This window comes from Schistocerca serialis, chromosome 1 (genome assembly GCF_023864345.2).
Source record: "Schistocerca serialis cubense isolate TAMUIC-IGC-003099 chromosome 1, iqSchSeri2.2, whole genome shotgun sequence".
NCBI classification, from domain to species: Eukaryota; Metazoa; Arthropoda; class Insecta; order Orthoptera; family Acrididae; genus Schistocerca; species Schistocerca serialis.
The window spans coordinates 286,960,419-286,984,001 of record NC_064638.1 but is presented as its reverse complement, the minus strand read 5'-3'; the positions used below and the strand labels follow the sequence as shown (position 1 = coordinate 286,984,001).

General features: G+C 46.1%; 1 protein-coding gene across 1 annotated transcript in view; it reads left to right on the top strand.

The window, feature by feature from the left end:
* The window catches only part of LOC126468348 (kinesin-like protein KIF23), a 156,606-nt gene that overhangs the window by 30,463 nt on the left and 102,560 nt on the right, over positions 1 to 23,583 (top strand). The window contains exons 4-5 of the mRNA XM_050096543.1: positions 777 to 975; positions 5,052 to 5,190. Coding sequence (XP_049952500.1) covers positions 777 to 975; positions 5,052 to 5,190 — 338 coding nt within the window. The remainder of the gene's footprint in view (positions 1 to 776; positions 976 to 5,051; positions 5,191 to 23,583) is intronic.

Sequence of the window (23,583 nt, the reverse complement as noted above, 5' to 3'; positions counted from 1 at the left end):
AGCTTTGTGTATCTATTGCTAGAGGACTTGTCTGGTATAGCAGTAACAAATTGTATACAAAAATCTCCTTCATCAATCAGGCTACCTGTCAGTAAATACCATATCACAATCTCCACAGTAGTGTGTGTGATTTAGCCTTCACATACTGACAGAAAAATGTGGCAGGTGTCTTTACTTTAGTGATACGCATAGAGTATTGCGCTACACTCTAAATACCACGAGGACAGTTGCATATATTTTGATTTATACAAGGCAAAAACTGTCACAGCATCTGAACCAAACAACAAAAATGAGGTTGTAAAATATGTATTGAAACATCCTGCACACGTGTCTGTTCATAAAGTGGTTTTTTACCAGTGATGTAAATTTCATTACTTACCAAGTGGTTTTTTACCAGTGATGTAAATTTCATTACTTACCTTCATAAAGCAATACAGATAAATTGTCTACAGCATTGCTATTACAAATAAGATTTTGTATTTTAGATTTTTTGTTATATTTCAGATTTTTGTTGTATTTTAAGAACTTCAGTTTTTTCTGTAATAAATAGGAAGTTATGCTCCTCTAAATGTTCCATTGACATGATACAGCCATATGTGTTCATCTGAAATAAAAATACATTAGTTCTTTGTATAAGGGCACAAAGTACATAAACTGGTGGTATTTACATCAATTTCAAACAAATAACACAAAACATGTAAAAATCTTCGTAGCCGTAGCTGATACAGTGAGCTGTTTCACTATTTCTTCTAAAATTATTTCTTTGTTAATTTTAGATCTCTACAAAGTCGAATCATCAGAGAAGATGCTAATCACAATATGTATGTACATGGGGTGACAGAAGTGGAAGTTAAATCAACAGAAGAAGCATTTGATTTATTTTACAAAGGACAGAAACGTAAAAGGATGGCTCACACTTCGCTGAATGCTGAATCAAGTCGTAGTCACTCGGTGTTCACAATTAGACTGGTGCAGGTAAATCTTATGATGGAATACACCTACATTTGAAAATGGCACTTTGTATGAGGGCTATTAGTAACTTAAGATTGGCTATTAGAAATAAACAAATGCTTCATGGCACTCGAATGGTTGGAAAAGGAGACCATGGTAATCATGTTGTCAGTCTGCCTGCAACAAGTAGAAAAAGTGGATGAAGTTATTGTCCCTCCTGCCAGCAACAAGATAAGTTCACTCACCTGCTTTCTGCAAGCAGGAGTAGTCAACACTGTAGAGATTCATTGTCTATTGTGTCATGTTATATTAATCTTAAAATTAAAAAATGAAGAGATGATTTGACCCTTCTTGAAAACTGGAATGATATGTGTATCTTTCCATTTGCAAGGTACTGTATAGCTTTATATGCTCTGTGCTTCTTCAGGTAAGAAATGGCTGTAATTTCAGGCTGATGTCTTTTTCAGTGGCTGTCAATTGTAATCGCCTTTACCTTAATGCTCAGCCAATACTTTCCATGGACATTGTAAGTTTTCAGTAATTCCACTGAAATCTGAACATTGTCATTCACAAAATAGCATTTTCCTGAAGAATGTGTGTGTGTGTGTGTGTGTGTGTGTGTGTGTGTGTGTGTGTGTGTGTGTGTGTGTAAACACATCTACGCCCAAAACACAACCCACCACAAGATCATTAGCAATGCACATCCTATCACTACATTCCCTAGGGTAAATCTGGTGCCAACAGCTCTCATGATCTTACAGTTGTAGCACTCAGTCATTGATGTGTCATAGTAAAACTCCAGCCCAAAGTTCGTACTGCCTTGTAACACAAGGCTTGCTCTGACATGGTCCCTACTCCATTCCACAACCACCATTTTGGGACTAAATGTAGTCATGTCCATTTAACCTGCCTATAATTTATCAATTTCTGTTGTTGCTGGTGATAAGATTCCTACAGTTTTGAGTAATTTGTCTAGCCTGCTAGCTATTGTGCCAGTAGATGTTGTTTGCATAAAACCATGACTCTATAGCTGTTCTTGGCACTTTTGTTTGTTGGGATTATTATGGTGTTATGGTTTTGGTCACCATTGCTGCGTTGCTCACCCTGAACATTTGTTTAATGCACGGAGCAGCCTGCGGATAGTCGACTGATGTGTGGCAGCTATGACCAGCAACATTCAGTTGGTTTGCTGCTTGACTTGACTTAGTATTAGCATCCTTGTTTATTAATTTAGAATTGAGGACTGTTATAAGTTCTTCAGGATTGACTCTGGTATGTGTACTAATTTCTCCCTTATATCAATGGACAATTTTGCCTGGTATTCGCAACAGTCCTAAAATATTTGCTTATCTCAGTGCCACATCTTTTTGATGTACTTCTCAAGTCGCCATCTATGGCTGGCTGTGCGGAAATTGAAAGGTTCAGGATTGAATGTCTCTTTCATGTGTCGTCCTTGTATTCCCTTTGACCAATACTTTGCCAAACTACTCTCATATTTCTCATGTGTATGGCAGTATTCTTGCCTCAGTAACCCAGAGTGTAGTGCCTCTGTGTACATATCTGCTTACAAATGCAGTTCTTGAACATTATTTCACAAGTTGCAGCACATCTTGAAATGAAATAATAAATAGTCGCTGAAAGCTTTTACTGTCAGGTGCACAAATTTTGAATTTTTCTTCCATGAGCGCATATGTATACTTCAGTACAGCCCCCCTTGTGTGTTGTTTCTTGCAGTATGAGTTTGCAGCTCACATTCTCACTGTGACAGATTTAACGATGATTCACAATTTTGCTATCTTCAAGATTCATATGCAAGACTTCTTTAACTGCACAAATTCTTTTTTACCGAACCGATTCACTGCCTAATGGTATCGTGCTGTAATGAGAAATCTTGTCCTATCTGTTCCTTTATCTCAGGCAGCTCACCTTTTACTACTTTTGTCGAACTTGTGCATTTGTTCAACATATGCTCAAAAATAGCTTGAAATATACTATGTGTTTCGCAATCTGTTCATCCTTTATGGACGTCTAGGTTGTAGAATTGTGTTCATATTACTGCCTTTGCAATTAGAGTTGTTTATGTATTTTCTGTCCTGTTCAGTAGATATGTTAACATATTCAGACAATTGAGAAGCAGTTTCAGGTGATCATCTCAGTCTGCTTTATTCCTATTACTTTGCCAATTAATTTGTCATTTTCATGTAACCCTACATGTGTTAGTTTGAACTCGGTGTTGTTTGATATTTGATCTTGTTTTTCAAAGATCCCACAGCCATCCCCAAGGTGCTCATCAACTCTTGTGAATACATGTTTGGCCACCTAGAGCCCCAGTATCGCAGTGCTGCTTCCCTCGCCCTCCTGAAAAATCTATCCTTCAACTACTCTTCTTTTCCCTTCTACCTTCCCATTGGATGGTCTTCTTGGCACCAGTAATGGTTGGAATTGGTTTGATTTGACACACTTTCATCTCTTCCAGCATGCTCAGAGGTGGAGATCGTTAGATTGTTCAGGGAAGGTTGCCCAACGCAGTGTACAGCCTACATTTTGCACCTTTTAATCTCTGCTCTCTAACTTCCTAGTAAAGGTAAAACCCGACACAGTAGATTTCTTCTTCTTCTTCTTCTTCTTCTTCTTCTTCTTCTTTTTTTTGGGGGGGGGGGATGCAAATACTTGCATGGTGATACCCCCCCCCCCCCCCCACACACACACACACAAAGCAGGAATAACACTAGTGTCTGAACTGGAAACTCCCCACGTAAGCCAAGGTGCATGTGTTAGTCGGGGCATGGGCACTAAAGCAGTAGTTAACTTGCCAGGTTGCCTATGGTGCAGCTGAGTGGGGGGAGAGCCCCCATTTGGAGTGGGTAGCACCAACACAGGTGACTCGTAAATGTAGCAGATCAAACTTACTTCAGAATCACTTAAATGCGGAGACCTTAAGTTTCTTTCCCTGGCTGCTATATGGGAGTGAGGTAGGGCTAAAAGAAAACTCCCCACAATACTTATTGTGATTACTTTTTGACCACATTTTTCTTTGTTGAACATCTTGAGCACAAGTTTGGGGATGCAGCAGGGATTTTGAAAATGAAAAGTGGTTCATTTCTGATTGAAACGGTGTTGTCCACTCAGTCATGGGCAGTGCTCACCTGTTAAAAGCTGGGTGACATTCCAATAACTCGACCCCCTCCCCACTTGCCATATGCCCGAATATGGTACTAGGTATCAACTTTCAACACGGCCTCCTCGTATAGACTGATGACGAGTTACATGCCAATTTGGAGCAACAGGCTCTGCATTTCATCCTCCCTGATTCAAAGCTGTGCACATAATCTCAACTGCTAATTCGATTTGGAGGTTAATTCAGCTTAAAGGATGCTTTTGTTGACAGCTTTGAACATATGGCTCAAAAATTTCAGGTTTTTGTTCACCATTACTTTTATCTGTTTCGTCGATACTTGTTTCCTTTGCAGTTGTTACCACAAATCAAAATTAAATTCTCAAAAGTCACGAATTTTACACGAAAAAGATAATTAATTGGAAAGTAGTTTTATCGATGTGGTAATTAGACAATTTAGCTCAAATATTACTAGAAAATAAGTGGTCTGAGATCATCTCTCTATTTCACAACAATGCACAACCACACTCTGAAGGAAGGAAAAACTCACTTTCTGGCTGGGAGTGTTTCCAGTATCCTCCCTAAAGTCTGAAGTTGGCACCAAGAAGTTTCCATGTTTTGTGCAAGCCTGGCTGGCTGCTCAGCACTTCGTGACTGATGTTGAGCTCAAGGATGGTGTCACCAACTGGTTGGAGTGTCAGGTGGTACAACTCTCTGATGATGAAGTAAAGAAGCTGGTGTTGGGTTGCACAGTTACTTTTGGAGAAACAATGTCAACAGCAAGTACAGGTTGTATATATTTAAAAATCCTTTTTTTAATTGTCAGTCTGAGCTTAATTTGTGAATAACCCTCACACAATTTGCGCTAAACGTCTTCTTGAAACAGCAAGATAAGTTTTTTAGAAATGAGACTAGGCTATTTCCAAACATGTATTGTAGTCCAATTTTGCAATGCAATGTTCAACATTATTCATTTTGCCACCAGGCTCCTCTTGATGGCCAAGGAGAAACGGTGCTTCAAGATAAGAGAGCAGTTTGTATCAGCCAGCTGTCACTAGTTGATTTGGCAGGTAGCGAACGTACAAATCGTACAAAGAACAGTGGCCAGAGGCTTCGTGAGGCAGGTGAGGATTGTTAATGAGCTGTTTATAATTGAAATATTTACTGCAGATCAGGATAGTTGGAGGACATGTGTCACATCTATGGTGAACAGGTTGTTTGTTAATTTAAAAAGTGTCCTTGCATTAGTTCAGTGCCTTGTGTAGATCCCATTTAGCCCAATGTAAAGCTAAAAGTGGCAGTTCATAATCATAATAGTGCCTGTCACTAAACCCATGAGTCTTTAAAGAATTGAACTCCCATGTTTAAAATGGCATCAAATGTCCCATTACTTTACAGACGAATTAATGCGTTAAATATTTGACTTTAAACGTGTAAGTGAGAGGTAGTTCAAGAAAGGTTTGAAATTACATGTAAACTTCCTTGTAAGACACTAAGTGCCTGACTGACTGACTGACTGACTGACTTCATATACCTGTATTTGCATCCTATCAGTTATGCTGCCTCAGGATACACAGTGTCTAATTGTAATATTTGTCTTATTGTGTTAAACTTTCAACATATATTCTTATACTTGTTAATGATTAGATCATGGAAGCATTTTAAATTCAGTCAATAATTATGCAAAACTTTATAAAAACAATTTTTGTTGCCCCTGTGTTGCATCTTGTACAGGGTTGTGGTATGGTGTGTTAGTAATATAGGTCCTCATTGTTTGCAAATCTCGAACCCGCACAGTAACTGTACTAGATTGCTAGACCTTCATAACTGCTGCCTTTTGCTATGTGTAGAAGTACAGAAGTGGGAAAATTAAATTTCAGAATAATCATAGATCCGAGAATAATCTAAAAGGTAAGGAAAATGGATAACACGTGTGCACATTAGAGAAGGTAGTTATTCTAATTAGCTGAAAGCTGTATAATCTGAAAAAGTATTACTTATTAATACTATTTTATGAAAAAGTTCAAATTTGATCATCAGAGCCCACCAAAAATTTCCTCAAAATGAAATTTATAATTTCAATATTTCATAAAATAACTTTATATTAGTGAAGTTGCACATGTTTGGAGTCGGAAAAATAGGGGCTACTAAACTTCGGCACTGAACTTTGGAAAGAGCAACATTTATACATCCAAACATGGTGAAACACAATAGCTTCAGATAAAAGTACCACCCAGGGGCCTCATGGTTCTTTCGTGAGTTTGTCCCTGGCGTACACGGGGCCCCAAGCCCATTCTTCATTCCCTGTCTGCATTTCCTTCACCCTCCCACCTCCCTTTTTATCCTCGCTCTTTCCCTGTTGCCACCTCCTTCCCACTCTCGGTGCTCTGATTTATGCCGACCTGGCTATCCACTTGGTCTCCTTTATTGGTTGCAATTTTGTTCCTTTTGCCTGTTCTTTCATTCTTTCTGGTTTTTAGGTCCCCACTTTAGGTTTGACCTCCACTTCAAAATTTCCTGTTTTTAGTGAGAGCCATATGGGGAAGAACTCAGCATCTATGGTGTGGATTCCTCTTCCTCTTCCTTCCTTCCTTCCTTCCCTCCCTCCCTCCCTCCCTCCCTCCCTCCCTCCCTTCCCCACTGTAGCCCCCTTTCACCCTGCTAGGTCACCAGCACAGGTAACCAGTTTGTGTGGTGGGGCTGTTATATACCCATATGGCTGACAACACGGATATCACACTACTGATACCTGAGCTGTTCCCTCCCCATGTATGGCAAGGAATGGTTGCTTATCTACCTGGAGCATTGGAACTCCCGGCAATGACTGCCTTGGCAGATGTCCCTTGCTGTGGTGCCCATGCAGAGAGCCCCTGTTCAGAGTGGGTGGTATCAGGATGGGTGATTGGCACATGAAACGTATCAAACTGCAAAAATCTGGCAGTTCTCAAAAGGCCATCTCTTTGAATGGTGAAGGATCCTTGAATGCTGCCTTGTATGACCCGGCAACCTCCCCTACCCTGACTACACCATGGGAGGAGGGCCAGGCTTGCCGTCTTGGGATGAAACCCTTTCCCCGTTACCACGTCTGTTCTAGGACAGTTGGGGGCACATTCATCGCCACAAAGCCATAGTTTTTCGTGGAAAATATCGAGGACAAGTTTGGTGAAGTGGAGTCTCTTAGTAAGATGCAGTCGGGCTCCCTGTTGAAAGCTTCTTCTGCCACCCAATCCACAGCTCTTCGTGCCTGTAATCATCTTCACAATATTCCGGTGTCTATCACTCCTCACTAATCTCTGAATATGGTCCAGGGAGTAATTTTTCATAGGGACCTCATCCTGTAAACTGACGAGGAACTCGGGCTAATGTGGAGTGGCATGATGATCATTTTGTTCGACGTGTGTAGAAGGGTCGCAAAGACCATTGCACCGATACTGGTGCCTTCATTCTGGCTTTTGAGGAGGATACCCTCCCAGGGAAAGTCAAGGTTGTGTGCTACAGATGTGATGTGAAGCCATACAGACCTCCACCTATGTGGTACTTTCGGTGCTTGCATTTCGGGCGTATGTCTTCCCACTGTATAGCAGACCCTCTGTGTGGTGATGTGGCCACCCGCTCCGTGAGCGAAGCCCCTGTGTTCCGCCTATGTGTGTCAATTGTGCTGACCTTCACTCGCTGGAATGCCTGGCTTAAAAGGGAGAAAAGAAGATCCAAGAATACAATTCCTGGATCAGCCTGTCTTAAGCTGAGGCTCACCAATAGTATGAGAGACTCCATCCTGTGTCACTGTTAACTTTTGCCTCTGTTACTTCTGTTCCTCCTCCCTCGTACTTACCCCAGCCCTGTTCCACTCTCCCACCCCCTCTTCTGCAGTTGCCACAACCTATCGTCGGGGAGCCGCTCACCCTTCCCGGCCGAACAAGTTCCCCCTTCTTTGACATCTGCCGGTGATCAGGCTCCCTCCTGGGACCCCTCTCCTTGGCATCTCTCAAGCCAGAAGAATGGCACCACCACCCAGCCACAAGGTGCACTATCTGTGCACCCCAAGGTCACCCGCTCTATTTCGGTTCCAGATCTTGCAGAAGCCAGTACTCCCCTTGTGCCCTGCCATCCTCCATGTCAGAAAGAGGAGGAGGAGGACAAGAAGAAAAAACATGAATCCCAAGACAAGGCACCCTGTTGCCTCCAGAGGTGCCAACTCTCCCCTCGCAACCTGAGTCTGACACCTTATTTATGGATGTCACCCATCATTGTCAGTGACAGCTATTGACCGGGTGACCGGACCTCCTTCTCGGCTTCTTCATGTCTTTCTTGGACTAGCACCACGTGATCATCCAGCAGAATTGCAACGGATACTATCGTCACCTATCGGAAATCAAACGTCTTGTCTCCTCTTATTCTGCGTTCTGTCTCATTCTTCAAGAAACACATTTCTGTGATCATCACTCTCCAACTTTCCGTGGTTATCAGGTGTTCTGTCAGAACTGTGCTGGCCCTGGGGTAGCATCTGGTGGGTCTGCACTTTGGTTCGCTCCAATGTCGTTAGTGACTGGATCCTCCTACGTACTGCCGTGGAAGCAATAGTGGTTAGAGTGCAAACGACTCTGGCAATCACCATGTGCAATGCCTACCTCCATCCATATAGCCCACTTGTGTATGTTGCACTGTCTACATTAATTCAGCAAACCCCTGTTTGTCCTCCTCTGGACTTCAGTGCCCACCATTCAGTGTGGGGGAGTGTCACTTCAACGGGTAGGGGTATCATAATTGACCAGCTTATCATGGATCTTGATTCGTGTCTCCTCAATGATGGTTCCCCTACCCACTTCAGTGCATCTCATGGCACCTTCTCATGCTATTGATCTCACGATCTCCTCCCCTGCCCTTACGGCTTCCCTACATTAGTCATCCCATAATGACCTTTGTGACAGTGACCATTTTCTGGTGATTCTGTCGTTCCTTGCTGCTGCCACGCAGACAGGACCCCACCGTGTTGGGTATTCTGCAGGGCCAATTGGCCTTTATATACGTCTGCTGTCCACTTTGACACCCCCTCCCGAATTCCATTGATGTATTCGTGCAAGGCATCTCCGCCACTGTTGTTCATGCTGCTGGCACTGCTGTCCCACTATCCACAGGTCCCACTCGTCGTCAGCTGGCACCATCGTGGACCAAGGCTGTCGTAGTTGCTGTCCAGGGCCGCCGACAGGCGCTGCAACAATTTCAGCTACATCCTTCACAGACCAGCCTCCTCACTTTTTAAGTCTCTCTGTGCTAAGGCTCGTTTGCCTTATTAAGCAGAGTAAAAAGGAATGCTGGGAGTGCTATGTTTCTTCCCTGGGGATATATGCCTCTTCATTGCAGGTTTGGTCAAAGCTCTGTAGCCTTCGGGACCGCCAGTGGCAGTCAACTGTCCGGGGTCTGAACCTCAGAGATGCTATGTGCACTGATCCATTGATCCTCGCAGAACACCTCGCGACACACTTTGCGATGGCATCGTCATCCTCTTCCTACCCTACTACCTTTCTCTGGCAGAATTGCAGAGTTAACAGACCCTTGTCTGTTTCCTCCCACATCATGCTGATCCCTATAATGCACCCTTTGCTGAATGGGAATTGGTGCAGGCTCTTAGCTCTTCACGAGACACAGCCCGAGAGCCAGATTCCGTCGACAACCAGATGATCCAACACTTGGACAACAGCTCCTCAGAGTCTTCAACCACATTTGGCTCATGGGTGCTTTTCCGTCACTATGGTGAGACAGTATAGTTATCCCCATCCTTAAGCCTGGGAAAAACCCAATGTGTCTCAATAGCTACCACCAAATTAGCCTTAAGAGTGTACTTTTTAAACTGCTCGAAAGGATGGTCAACTTCAGATTATATTGATTACACGAATCTCAGGGACTTTTGCCTTTGTATCAGTGTGGCTTCCGGGCAGGGAGATCTCCTGACCATTTACTCAGATTGGAATCAGGCTTTTACTCACCTGCAGCACCTTGTTGCGGTCTTCTTCGACCTACGTAAGGCATATGACATGGCTTGGCGTCATCACATTTTAGTTAGCCTCCGTGACTGGGGCTTCCGTGGTCCCTTTCAGATTTTTGTCTGCGAGTTTTTATCTTACCGGCTCTTCCAGGTCTGAATTGGCACTTCACTCAGTGTCCCTCGGAGTCAGAAGAATGGTATCCCACAGGGTTCTGTGCTAAGTGTCATACTCTTCCTCATTGCCATCAATGGGCTTGTGACCTCTGTTGGGCCTCTTGTTACCTCGGTGCTGTATGTTGACGATTTTTGGAGCTCGTACCTCTGTGTGGGCCACCGCCCATGGTTTACAGTTTCCTCCCTCCAAATGTGGATTATGCATTTCTGTCATCAACCCACAGTACACCCTGACCTAGAACTTTATTTAGACAATCAGCTCCTCGATGTTGTAGCACAGTCCCGCTTCTTGGCCCTTATTTTTGATAAGCTGACGTGGCTACCCCACATTCGCCACCTAAAGACTACCTGTCTGTGGAAGCTTAATGCTCTCAGCCTCCGGGCCCACACATCTCGGGGTGCAGACTGTTCTTCTCTTCTCCATCTTTACCATGATCTGTTCTTGTCCAGACTAGATTATGGTAGTCAGGTTTATGGCTCAGCAGCTCCTTCCACTTTGAAACTCCTTAACCCCGTGCATCATTGTGAAGTGCATCTCACTATTAGTGCCTTTCACAGGAGTCCTGTTGGTAGTCTCTTCACGGAAACGGAGATTTCCCCTCTACATACCCGACAGAGCCAACTCCTTGTTTCTAATGCAATCGCCATTCGCCAATTCCCTGACTCTCCTGTGTACCCTGTGCTCTTCGCCAGTGAAGTACGTCTCCTTCTTAACACCTGCTGATGGTTGGTATTGCTGGTTAGCATGTGTGTCACTTTCCTCTGTTGGGATCTCCACTCACTCGACTGCACCCAGTGTCTTTCCTCCCATAACCACCCCACACCCCCCGTCCCCTTTGGATGGTGCCTAGACCACAGTTTCGGACTGATCTATTCCAGGGTCCTAAGGTCTCTGTCACTCCTATGGTTTTCTGGCACCTTGTGTGTGCCATCTTTGCAGAGTTCCGGGGTGCCACCATCTTTTACACTGATGATTCCAAGACTATTGATGAGGTGGGATACCCATTCACATCTCCTACTGGCTTCGAGCACTATTTACTGCTGGGGTCACAGAAGAGCTTCTAGCCATTCACAGGGCTCTCCTCTTTGTTTCTCAGGCCTCCATCCACAGTGTTGTAATTTGTTCAGACTCCATGAGCAGCCTGCAGGCTATTGACCAATGCTTCTTAGTCACCCTTTGATCTCTGCTATCCATGACCTCTCTGCCCTTGAGCGGGCCGCCTCTTTAGTTGTCTTTCTCTGGGTCCCAAGTTATGTGGGCATCCCAAGGAACGAATTGGTGGATCATTTGGCTAGAGAAGCAGATACCACCACCACCACCACCACCACCACCTCCCACACCCCCCATTTCCTTTCGTGATTCCAGATGCGGATATGTGGATCTATGTCAAATCTTTCTTTGTGCAACAGATGGAATGCCATCTGGAGTGCTAGTGCTCATAGTAATAAACTTCATACAATCAAGGAGTCTACTGCAGTTTGGCGGTCTTCTTTCTGCTTCACTTGGAAGGAGTCAATTTTACATTTATGCATTGCTCATTCCCAGCTCACACATTGTTTCCTCCTATGTAACAACCCACCCCCACCCCCCAGCGGGTCCACAACTCTTTTGTGGATACATGCGTAGCGAGCACGGGACCCCGAGCTAATGTGGCCCTCCTTCCTTTCCGGGCTGCATACCTTCCTTTTCCGCATCCTTCCCTATCCCCCATCTTCGCCCCCCCTCCCCTCACTTCTGGCTCTTTCCCTCCCCTTCTCCCCTTCTGGGAGTATGGTTTGTGCCTACGTCCGGATACGGACGCTCGTAAATGTAACGCATTCTTCGCGTTCTCTGCTTGTATGTCTTTATCCTTCCCTTTTTCTTACCTCTTCTCTTTACCCTTTCTCCGCTGCGGTGTTTGAGACCTCTTCTTTCCTTTCCCTTTCTTTGTTTTTCCCTTTCTCTTTCTTCCTCCCTGTGCATGTCTGAAGGCCGACCCACGCATTTTCGTGTGTAGCCGGTGACGGGGTAACGCGTAATTCCCCGCCCCAGGTAGACAGGTAGGACACGTACGTATCCCCTGGTAATGGCCAGGCCCAGGGAGGGGTGATTACCCAAGCTGATACCTTCCGAAAGTGCCGATTGGTCCCTCGTCCGTTTGTCAGGAGGTGTGAACAATCACCTAAGGCGGGAGTGCCCTCAGAGAGGGCCCCCACAAGGGAGGAGCGCGCCATCGGAGACGCCGGTAATCATGGGGGATTCTTCCGCAATGGTTTCCTCATCTTCTACTATGTCTGCTCACAAGCGTAAGTTCACAGAGTCTCAGCCACAGACAGTTCTTCCATCGTTGCCACAGTTCCTTGTTGTTTCTCGGTCTGACGAAGGTCACGACTTCTCCACGGTCAACCCTTTCATTATTCAGAAAGGTGTCGATGCAATTTCAGGTCCTGTAAAGTCTTGTTCCAGATTACGGAATGGCACCTTGTTGTTACAAACAGTCAGTGCCCTCCAGACACAAAAATTGCTGCGTACTTCACTGCTCCACACCTTCCCTGTCCGGGTTGAACCGCACCGCACTTTAAATTCCTCACGTGGAGTCATTTATACACGCTCCCTTGACGGATTGTCTGACGAGGAAATTCAACACTACCTGTCTGACCAGGGCGTAAGGGCTGTTCATAGAGTTATGAAAAGGGTTGACACGAACATTGTTCCAACCGGTACTGTCTTCTTGACATTTGCCAGAGTTCGACTCCCATCGAACATAAAAGCGGGCTATGAAATAATTTCCGTTCGCCCCCACGTCCCAGACCCTACGCGTTGCTATCGGTGCCAGCGGTTCAATCACACCAGCGAGTCCTGTTCCAACCCGGCCAAATGTGTTACATGTGGCAAGGATGCCCATGAGGGTGCTTGTCCACCTCCATCCCCTCGTTGCATCAACTGTATGGGTGACCACGATGCTTCCTCTTGAGATTGCCCCATTTTTAAAGATGAAAAGCTCATTCAGGAAATCAGAGTGAAGGAAGAGGTGTCGACCTTTGCTGCTCGAAAATTATTCGCAAGTCGAAAGCCCACTGTGCCTCAGACAGGAAAATACAGCACTGTCCTTGCCTCTCCTTGGCCAACAAAGGAGGCGGCCACGCAGACTTGTGATCTCACCTTTAGTGACACGGTTGTCAGATCGGCCAGCGCAAAGATCGCCCGTTCAACCTCCCTACTTTCGCCTGCTCAATCTATGGTTCACCCGTCATCGGGTTCTGCTAAATCTCGATCCCAAAAGTGAGACACCTGGACTTCCAAAAAAGAGCATACTCATGAAGATTTTTTACGTACCCCAACTTCACAACCATCGGTTCCTCCTTCATCTAAACATCATGTTTCCAAGAAAGCTAATAAGAAACCCAGTTCCTCTCCTTCTCCGCCACGGCGTGTCTCATCTACAGCACCACCGCCCTCGGCTGTCTTCTGTGTCGCCGAGGCGCACTGCTGGCGGCCGATCGCTGGTGGCAGGAGCTGCTCCTGAACAACCTATGGATCAGGATCTTTTGCCTTCGGCTGAGTGCCGTTCCACGCTGTCGGTCGCAAGCTCTGAGCAGTCGTTGAGTTGACGGCAACCTTGGTCACATTCTTTCATTTTCTGTCCACCTTATGTCCATTATCCATTGAATATCTGCGGCATTCGGGTCAATCGGGATGAATTTACGATCCTCCTACGAACCTACTCGCTGGTCATCTGTCTTCGGGAAACAAAGCTGCGTCCCTACGACCACTTTTGTCTTCCCCCATTTTGATCTCCCTTCTGTTGAAGGCACTCCAGCACATGGAGGACTCGTGGTTCTTCTCCATAATACCCTCCATTATCACCCAATCCCCTTAAACACTTCCTTCCAAGCAGTCGCTGTCTGTCTTTCCCTTTCTGGATACACCTTCTCTCTCTGTACTGTATACATTCCATCGTCCACATCAATGGCACGAGCTGATCTCCTTCATCTTCTTGGTCAGCTTCCACCCCCCACCCCCACCCCCTACTTGCTGGTTGGGGACTTAAATGCCCACCACCCGCTTTGGGGATCTCCACATCCATGTCCGCGTGGCTCACTATTGCTAGACGTCTTCCACCAAGTGGATCTTGTTTGCCTCAACACTGGGGACCCTACATTTTTCTCTGCTTCCATGACAAATTTCTCTCATTTAGACCTTTCGGTCGGTACTGTTCTGCTAGCTCGCCACTTCGAATGGTTCGCCCTTGCTGATACACACTCGAGTGACCACTTTCCATCTGTCTTTCGATTGCAGCCACAACTGCCATATATGCGCCTGAGATGCTGGAAGTTTGCACAAGCCAATTGGACACTTTTTTCGTCTCTAGTGACATTCGATGACAGTCACTTTCCTAGCGTCGACGATGAGGTCACTCATACTACAGACGTTATTCTTACAGCTGCGGAACGTTCAATACCACGCACCTCCGAATTGCCCCGGCGCTCCCCAGTTCCTTGGTGGAACGAGGCATGCCATGACGCAATACGTGAGCGGCGACGTGCTCTTCGCGTTTTCCGCCACCATCGTACTTTGGCCAACTATAAGCAGTCCCGTGCGCGATGCCGTCACGTCATCCGCGATAGCAAGAAGGCAAGCCGGAAATTCTTTACTAGCTCATTTAACACATTCACTCCCTCCTCGGAAGTTTGGAGTCGGATTCGACGGTTATCTGGCGTGCCTAGTTTCTCCCCGGTCTCTGGGCTCACTGTCGCGCATGATACGTTAGTGGACCCCGTCACAATTTCTGACTCATTGGGTCAACACTTTGCTGAGATTTCGAGCTCTTCAAATTACCCGCCAGCGTTTCTCCCGAAGAAACGTGCAGCGGAAGTGCAACCTCTTGCTTTCTCCTCTCAAAATCGCGAAAGCTATAATACTGTTTTCTCCATGCGGGAACTCCAACGTGCACTCTCTTCTTCTCGCTCCTCTGCCCCAGGACCGGGTGGTATCCACATCCAAATGTTGCTGCATTTATCACCCCATAGTCTGCGTTACCTCCTTCACCTTTATAATCGAATTTGGACCGACAGTACTTTTCCCAGATGATGGCGGGAAGCTATCGTCATTCCTGTTCCAAAACCTGGAATGGACAAACATCTCCCCTCTAGCTATCGCCCCATTTCTCTCACGAGTAGTGTATGTAAGGTTTTGGAGCGTATGGTGAATTGCCGTTTAACTTGGTGGCTGGAGTCCCGCAGTCTTCTAACACCTGCCCAATGCGGTTTCCGAAAGCATCGTTCTGTAGTTGACCATCTTGTTGCTCTCTCCACTTACATCATGAATAATTTTCTCCGGAAACGCCAAACAGTAGCAATATTTTTTGATCTGGAGAGAGCATACGATACCTGTTGGAGGACAGGCATCCTCCGCATATTGTTCTCTTGGGGCTTTCGAGGTCAGCTGCCACTATTTCTTCGCGAATTTATGGCAGAGCGCACATTTAGAGTGCGGGTGAACACTTCTCTCTCCCATACTGTCTCCCAAGAAAACGGGGTACCTCAGGGCTCCATGCTAAGTGTTGTACTGTTTGCCATTGCCGTAAATCCAATTAAGGACTGTCTCCTTCCTGATGTCTCAGGCTCCCTCTTTGTGGACGATTTTGCGATCTACTACAGCTCTCAACGGACCAGCCTTCTTGAACGACGTCTTCAAGGCTGTCTCGATCGCCTCCACTCTTGGAGCATCGAAACAGTCTTCCGCTTTTCCGCCAGTAAGACCGTTTGTGTTAATTTTTGGCGTCGTACGGAGTTTCTTCCACCCTCCTTACGTTTAGGACCTGTCAAACTTCCGTTTTCGGACGTCGCTAAATTCTTGGGTCTTATGTTTGACAGAAAACTGTGCTGGTCCTCCCACGTTTCCTTTCTTTCGGCTCGCTGTCTGCAATCCCTCAACACCCTCCGTGTGCTGAATGGTACCTCCTGGGGAGCGGACCGAGTGGTCCTTCTCCGCATCTATTGCGCCTTAGTGCACTCGAAATTGGACTATGGAAGCATAGTTTACTCCTCTGCTCGGCCGTCTAATTTTCGGCGTCTCGACTCTATCCACCACCGTGGATTACGTTTAGTGTCTGGAGCTTTTTACACCAGCCCTGTGGAAAGCCTTTATGCTGAGACTGCTGAACCTCCGCTGTCCAATCGGCGAGCAGTCCTTCTGAGTCGTTATGCTAGCCATCTGTCTTCCATGCCTGCTAATCCGGCCCATGACATTTTTTTCGACGCCTCCTTGGATGTAGGGTATGCAGGCCACCCTTCCTCCCTACTACCACCAGGAGTCCGCTTCCGTCAACTGCTCCATTCTCTTTCCTTCCGCTTTCCTGAAACCTTCTTGACAACTTGGGGTACAGCACCGCCTTGGCTCCGTCCCCGGACCTGCCTGCTCCGTGGCCTTTGTCAATTTTGCAAGGATGGTACCGCTTCACTTGTTTATAGTTGGGCATTTGCTGCTCTATGTGCACAAATGCCGGACGCCACATTTATTTACACTGATGGCTCGAAAACATCGTTAGGTGTAGGGAGTGCCTATATTGTTGGCGACACCCCAAATCGATTTCGGCTTCCCGACCAGTGTTCGATTTATACTGCGGAGCTTTACGCTGTTCTCCAGGCTGTCCAATACATCTGCCGCCATCAGTGGATACAGTATGTTATCTGTTCAGATTCTCTCAGCTCTCTCCTCAGTCTCCAAGCTCTCTACCCTGTCCACCCTCTGGTCCACCGGATTCAGGACTGCCTGCGCTTGCTCCACTTGGGGGGCGTCTCGGTGGTGTTCCTCTGGCTCCCAGGACACGTTGGTATCTGTGGAAATGAGGCGTCCGATATAGCGGCCAAGGCTGCAGTCTTCTTCGGCCAGCTATTCGATCGATTCCCTTTGCCGAACTACGGAGTGTTTTATTTCGTCGTGTTGTTATTTTGTGGCACGCACATTGGTCGACACTTCCCCATAATAAATTGCGAGACGTGAAAGCTCTTCCATGTGCTTGGACCTCTTCCTCCCGAATGCGTCGTCGGTAAATTTAATTAGGCTCCGGATAGGGCACTGTGTTTTTAGCCATTGACATCTTTTAAGCAGCGATCCTCCCCCACTCTGTCCCCCCTGCTCTCAGCTGTGGATGGTAAAACACCTTTTAATTGAGTGCTCCTATTTTACTCCGTTATGCGCCCGTTTACAGCTGTCGCCTGATATATCGTCCATTTTAGCAGATGACACGCGCTCAGCTGATCGCGTTCTCGAGTTTATTAGTGCCAGTGAGATGACGTCAGTCATTTGAAGCTCTTTTTGGGAACAACCAACCCCTTTCTGTAGTGGATTTTTAAGCTTTCCTTCTGTTTTTAGTTTCTCCAGTTTTTTGAGTTTCGTTCCTATTGCTGCTGGTTTCTATTTTCGATTTTTACTGTTTCCTAAGTTACAGACCGGGTGCTAATGACCATAGCAGTTTTGCGCCCCCCCCCCCCCCCCCCCCCCCCAAAAAAAAAAAAAAAAAAAAAAAAAAAAAAAAAAAAAAAAAAAAAGACCACAATGTGGTTGTGGAGCCAGACTTGACGATATATTGGTGGAATGTCCCCTTCTTTCGGCCCTTTGTGTTGAGTATAGCCTTCCCAATTCCTTAAATTTAATTTTAGCTAATGATCCACAACCACATTGTGGTTTTTTCTTTTGGGGGGGGGGGGGGGGGGGGCGCAAAACTGCTATGGTCATTAGCACCCGGTCTGTAACTGAGGAAACAGTAAAAAACGTCCTTGGTTTCCTCTGTGAAAGTGGTTTTTATTTCCAGATATAAGGTTCTCCTTTAGTCTTGGAGTAGGGGCATGTTGGTTATGGTTGGGACTTTTTTTACAGTCTTCTTGGTTTGTGACCCCTATGACCCCCCCCCCTCCCCCCTTTTTTCCAGTTTCTAGATTTGGTCTTGCCTTTTATGCTTTTACTGTGTGTGTTCAGTGTTCATTATTGTATAATTTGACTCCCCTGACTGCATCCGTCCAGTTTTAGCAGACCCTCTTTCGTCTGTAACTCACTTCTGAATTGCGGGACTGATGACCTCACCGTTTGGTCCCATAACCCCTCTCAATCAATCACATAAAAATAGCGTATAAAATAATGTTTTTAGAAAAGAAAATATTTTAATAATGAGGCAAATAAGGGCTTTCAAACAAGGTAGGTCAGTGTTTAAAGAAAAAATTAATTTTGAATTTTTAAGTGCATGTGGTTTGTGAATACTGTAAATGTTAAAAATATTTCCAAATACATCTCCTTAAACTAATTATCCTGTTGATGTCAATAGCATGTTAAACACTTAGTGAACAATAGATTTAAAGAAACTTCACAGGTAAGAATGTGAAGATTTCAGATATGCACAGTGTATTCGTAACATGTGTAGAGAGACCAGAAAAGAAAAATAAATTCATGAAATGTATTCGCACCTGCGAATATGGGATATGGACATTGTAGTGGAATGACGACAATGAAAAATCCCTCAGAGTCTGGGGGTTAGAATAGGCCCAGGTATTCCTGCCTGTCGTAAGAGGTGACTAAAAAGGAGTCTCTCACTTTTCGGCCCTATGAGTTCAGGTCCCATTTTGATGGTTTGACCTGCCACTTTCCAAATTCTACAGAAGTGGGGGCCATATGGGTAAGGGCACCTTACGTGGTGTGTGAGTTATCCATAGTGCCCTCAGATTCGATCTCCTGAACCTCTTGTCATGGCTTTGTATCTCCAACTGCAATTCAACTATTTAGGCGAGGACAATTTTTCGGGGTGTGTCATCTTCTTCTGTTGTCTCCTGTCCTCTTTTGCTTCCATGACAATATTGGATTTCTCTGCATCCAGTATTCAGCATTATAGCCAGTCCGTTGTGGGCCTGTCATGTACCCATTTGGTGGTAGTCTCCTGACACCACAGGGATTGCACTGCTGATGCTTGAGCTGTAAACTCCCTACTTACGCCAAGGAGTAGAGGTCTGTCCTCCTGGGGCATCAGGACTCCCAGCAACGACCATCATGCCAGGTGGCCTTTGCTGTGGCTGGGTGGTGCTCATGGGGAGAGCCCCTGAGTGGAGTGGGAGGCATCAGGGCAGATGACCTGCAATGAAGCGGACTAGGTCATCTCTTGCTGGTGACCATACGGCGCCAGCAGTCTTAAGAAGGGCAAGATAGAGTACAATGCTGACAAGTATGACCCTGAATCATTTCCCTCCCTTGCTACACCATGGGAGGAACATAAGTCTACAGAAAGAAGAGAGCCATATTCGCCCCGGTGGTATTTAGTCTGTAGCAGAATGGATGGGGACTCCTTTCTACCTACAAAGCCTCAATTTTTTGTTGAACATCTTGAGGATAAGTTTGGAGAAGTGATAGCGCTGCCCAAGATCAGAAACGGTGCAGACTTGATTCAGACAGCATTCCCAGCCCAATCCCGGGTGTTACTCGCCTGTGACTGGCTGGGTGATATTCCTGTTTCTGTCACTCCCCATAAAAGACCCAACATGATACAGGAGATTATTTTCCATTGAGACCACCTCCTTGCAGTCCGACGAGCTTCATGCCAATCTAGAACAGCGGGGTGTTCATTTCATCTGGCGTGTTTACAGGGGACCCAAAGACAATAGGCTTGCTAATGGTGCCTTCATTTTGGCCTTTGAGGGTGATTCATTGCCTGAAAAGGTCAAGGTGAAGGTTCACCGCTGTGACGTTAAGCTATACGTCCCTCCCCCTACGTCTTACTTTGGTGCTGGAAATTCGGGCACATGTCTTCCCGCCACACTTCCAGTGCCACATGTTGTGACTGCGGACGTCCACTACATCTAGATACTCCATGTGCACCTTCTCCCACTTCTATCAGCTGTGGAGAGCACCACTCCCCCTGCTTGGCATACTGCACAGTACTCCTAAAGGCATCCTGGAGTCTAAACGTAAATTTGAGCGATTACACCTTGTTTGGTTGACGTCCACATATGCTACAGCTACTTTAATGTCGCCGTCACACTCTGTGCCATGAACAGTGGGCCCTCTGGGCTGCCAGAATACATCCGCCCCATGGTGGTAGGGGAAAATCTCCATCTGTTGCTCCCAAAGTAACTACTTCAGGAGCAAGACACCCCCCCCCCCCCCCCTGAAATGCAGGGGACAATGGTCCCCTACCCCCAGCTGGAGAAACAACAGCCTCCTCCGGCTCCTCTCCTGTGGAAGAGATTCCTTTTGACCCTTCTTTCAAGGTCTCTACTGATGCCACAGTGGACATTTGCCAGTGGCAAAAGGAGCCAAACACTGCTGGACAAAGAGCTTCCTGGTCTTCCTCCATGCCTGAAGCTACTTCAGAGATGTCCTCTCAGCAAGCTCCTAAAGAGAAACAAGAGGGCAAGCAATCCAAGAAGAAGAGTGCTAAGAAACAGGACCCTCCGGTGACCGTAATATCACCACTCCCTACCAATACTGCATCTGAGGATGAGATGGTGACCTTGGTGTCCCCTGAGGACCTAGATCTCACTGATGCCTCATCCGCAGCGGGAATGGGTATGAGTACTTCATCGGTGGCAGCAGGTGACCCCGAGGGGGGCAGTTGTGTTGGCTCCTGGAGTCACGGGGACTACTGGCTCCATGCCAGGGCAGTTTCTGCAGGGTCGCTCTACCACTGATAATCTTGTGCCCCTTGAGTCTGCCATCCAAACAGCCTTCTCCAGGTGCCAACACCTGGTTGCCATCTTTTTTGATTTACGGAAAGCATATGACACCATCTTAAGATATATCCATGCCACTTAACATGAGTGGGGTCTCTGGGGACCCACTCCAAATTTTTATCCGCAGTGTCCTGTTGCTCTGTCCTCTCATGTCCAAGTTGGTGCCTCCCATAGATCAACCTGTATCCAGGAGAATGGGGTCCTGCAGGGCTCCATATTAAGTCTCTCTCTATTTTTAGTAGCCATTAACAGTCTAGCTGCAGCTGTAGGGCTGTCAGTTGCACCTTATCTGTATGCAGATGACTTCGTGCATTTCATACTGCTCTTCCAGTACTGGTGTTGCTGAATGGCGCCTACAGGGAGCCATCTACAAGGTGCAGTCATGGGCTCTAGCCCACAGCTTCCAGTTTTCACCCGTGAAAACGTGTCATGCACTTCTGTCGGTGTCATACCATTCATCCCGTACCATAACTCTACCTTAATAATGATCCACTGACTGTAGTGGAGATTGACTTGGCTTTCTCACTTTTGTCAGCTTAAGTGGAAGTGCTGGCAGCACCTCAATACCGTCTGCTGCCTGAGCAACACCAACTGGGTTGCAGATCGCTCTACGCTGCTGCAGCTCTACAGAGCCCTTGTTCAATCCTGCATTGACTATGGGAGTCTGGTTTATGGTTTGGCGGTGCCCTCAGCATTGCGTTTACTCGACCCATTGCACCACTGTGGTGTTAGACTAGCGATGGGAGCTTTTAGAACGAGTCCAGTGACCAGTGTCCTGGTGGAGGCCGGACTCCCTCCATTGAAGGTTAGGTGTGCGCAACTGCTTGCCAGTTATGTTGCTCACGTTCATAGTTCTCCTGAGCATCCGAATTGCTGTCTCCTTTTCCCAACCACAGTGATTCATCTCCCTCATCGGCGGCCCAGGTCAGGCTTAAGATTATGGTTCATGTCCGATCCCTTCTGACGAAACTGGAGTCCTTGCCTTTACCACCTATACTTGACGTCCATTCCTGTACACCTAGGCTGAGGCTGTGCCTAGACCTTTCACATTGCCCTGAGTACTTAGTTAACCCCACAGCTCTCCGCTGTCACTTTCTCTCGATTCTTGATATGTACCGGATGTATTGGGGCCGTGAAGTGGTTTACACTGACGGCTCGCTAGCTAATGGTCACATTGCTTTGCATATGTTTATGGAGGACATACAGAACAGCACTCCTTGGCAGATGGCTGCAGTGTTTTCACTGCAGACTGGTGGCCATTTCTCATGCTCTTGAGCGTATCCGCTCATGCCCTGGCAAGTCGTTTCTTTTCTGTAATGAGTCCTTCGTCTACGAGCTATCCCCCAGTGCTACCCTCGCCATCCTTTGTTTGCGACCGTCCCGGAATCCATCTATGCTCTGGAATGGTCCAGTCGTTCAGTGGTGTTTATCTGGACCCCAGGTGACATGGGAATTCCAGGAAATGAACTTGTCGACAGGCTACATGGAAACTGCTTCTGCAGATTGGCATTCCCGTAACTGACCATCATTTGTTTTTGTGCGACAAGGTTTTTTTTTAATTAATATCAGTACGCACAACAAACTGCGTGCAATTAAGGGGACTAAGAGTGAGTGGAAGTCCTCGATGAGGGTCTCTCGCAGGAACTCTGTGATTCTCTACCGGCTCAGCATTGGCCACGCTTGGGCGACCCATGGCTACCTCCTGCATCATGAAGATCCATCTCTGTGTTGGTGTGGTGCCCGGTTGACAGCAAGTATAATTTTTTAAATTGGAACAAGGGACTGATGGCCTCGTAGTTTGGTCCCTTACCCCCCTTTTTAAACCAATCAACCAACGAAAATTAAAATTTGTGCTGGACTGCTTATTGTACATGGTTGCATTACCATTAGGCTGTATGTGTACGCTTTGCAGCCACACCCAAACTTGTAAGTGTCATTAACCTGTACTCGTACGTCCATTGTGTACAGTCCTGTGCAGAAGAGACATTGTAATTGTAATTTACTTGCCCAGTGTTCATGGATAAGCAATATACTGCTGTGCCTGTGTTGCTTAGAAGTACGATGCAATATTCCTTCAGACTTTTGTGCATGTCTGAAGGAACATTGTATGGTACCACTGAGCAACACAGGCACTGCAATATCAGAAAAATTAATGTTCATCAGGGGCAGTGTAAAAACAAGGGACACCTTCACATTGCTTTGTTAAAATTTGTTTAGTAGTTCCCAAATTAATTTGTTTGGATTTTTTCAGGTATGCACACTGATTTAGAAATGAGCTAAGAAAGCATGAAATGCACCATTGACATTGTTATTGAAGACAGCTAAAATTTTTTCTTGAGCTGGATAGTGGATGGATGTTTCAAAGCCTTTACATAAAACTGACTCTAATAATATCTTGAGAAAGTTGCATTAAAGCAAAACCCTATAAATCTTACACGTTTCGTAGACCAACTTCAAACAGAAAGAGTGAGCATTGAAAAACATTCTTCCTTTCACGCAGCCTGCTGTGAGTGTAGATACACCAATCTCTTATTAGTATTCGAACGTACAGCCAGTATAACAGGTAGCTGCAGCTGCAGAGCAGTATGCTTTTGAAACCAGTCCGAAGCTTTGCTTGAGTATTTTACCGTCTTGATGTTCTGCTGTATATGCTACTTATTTATTT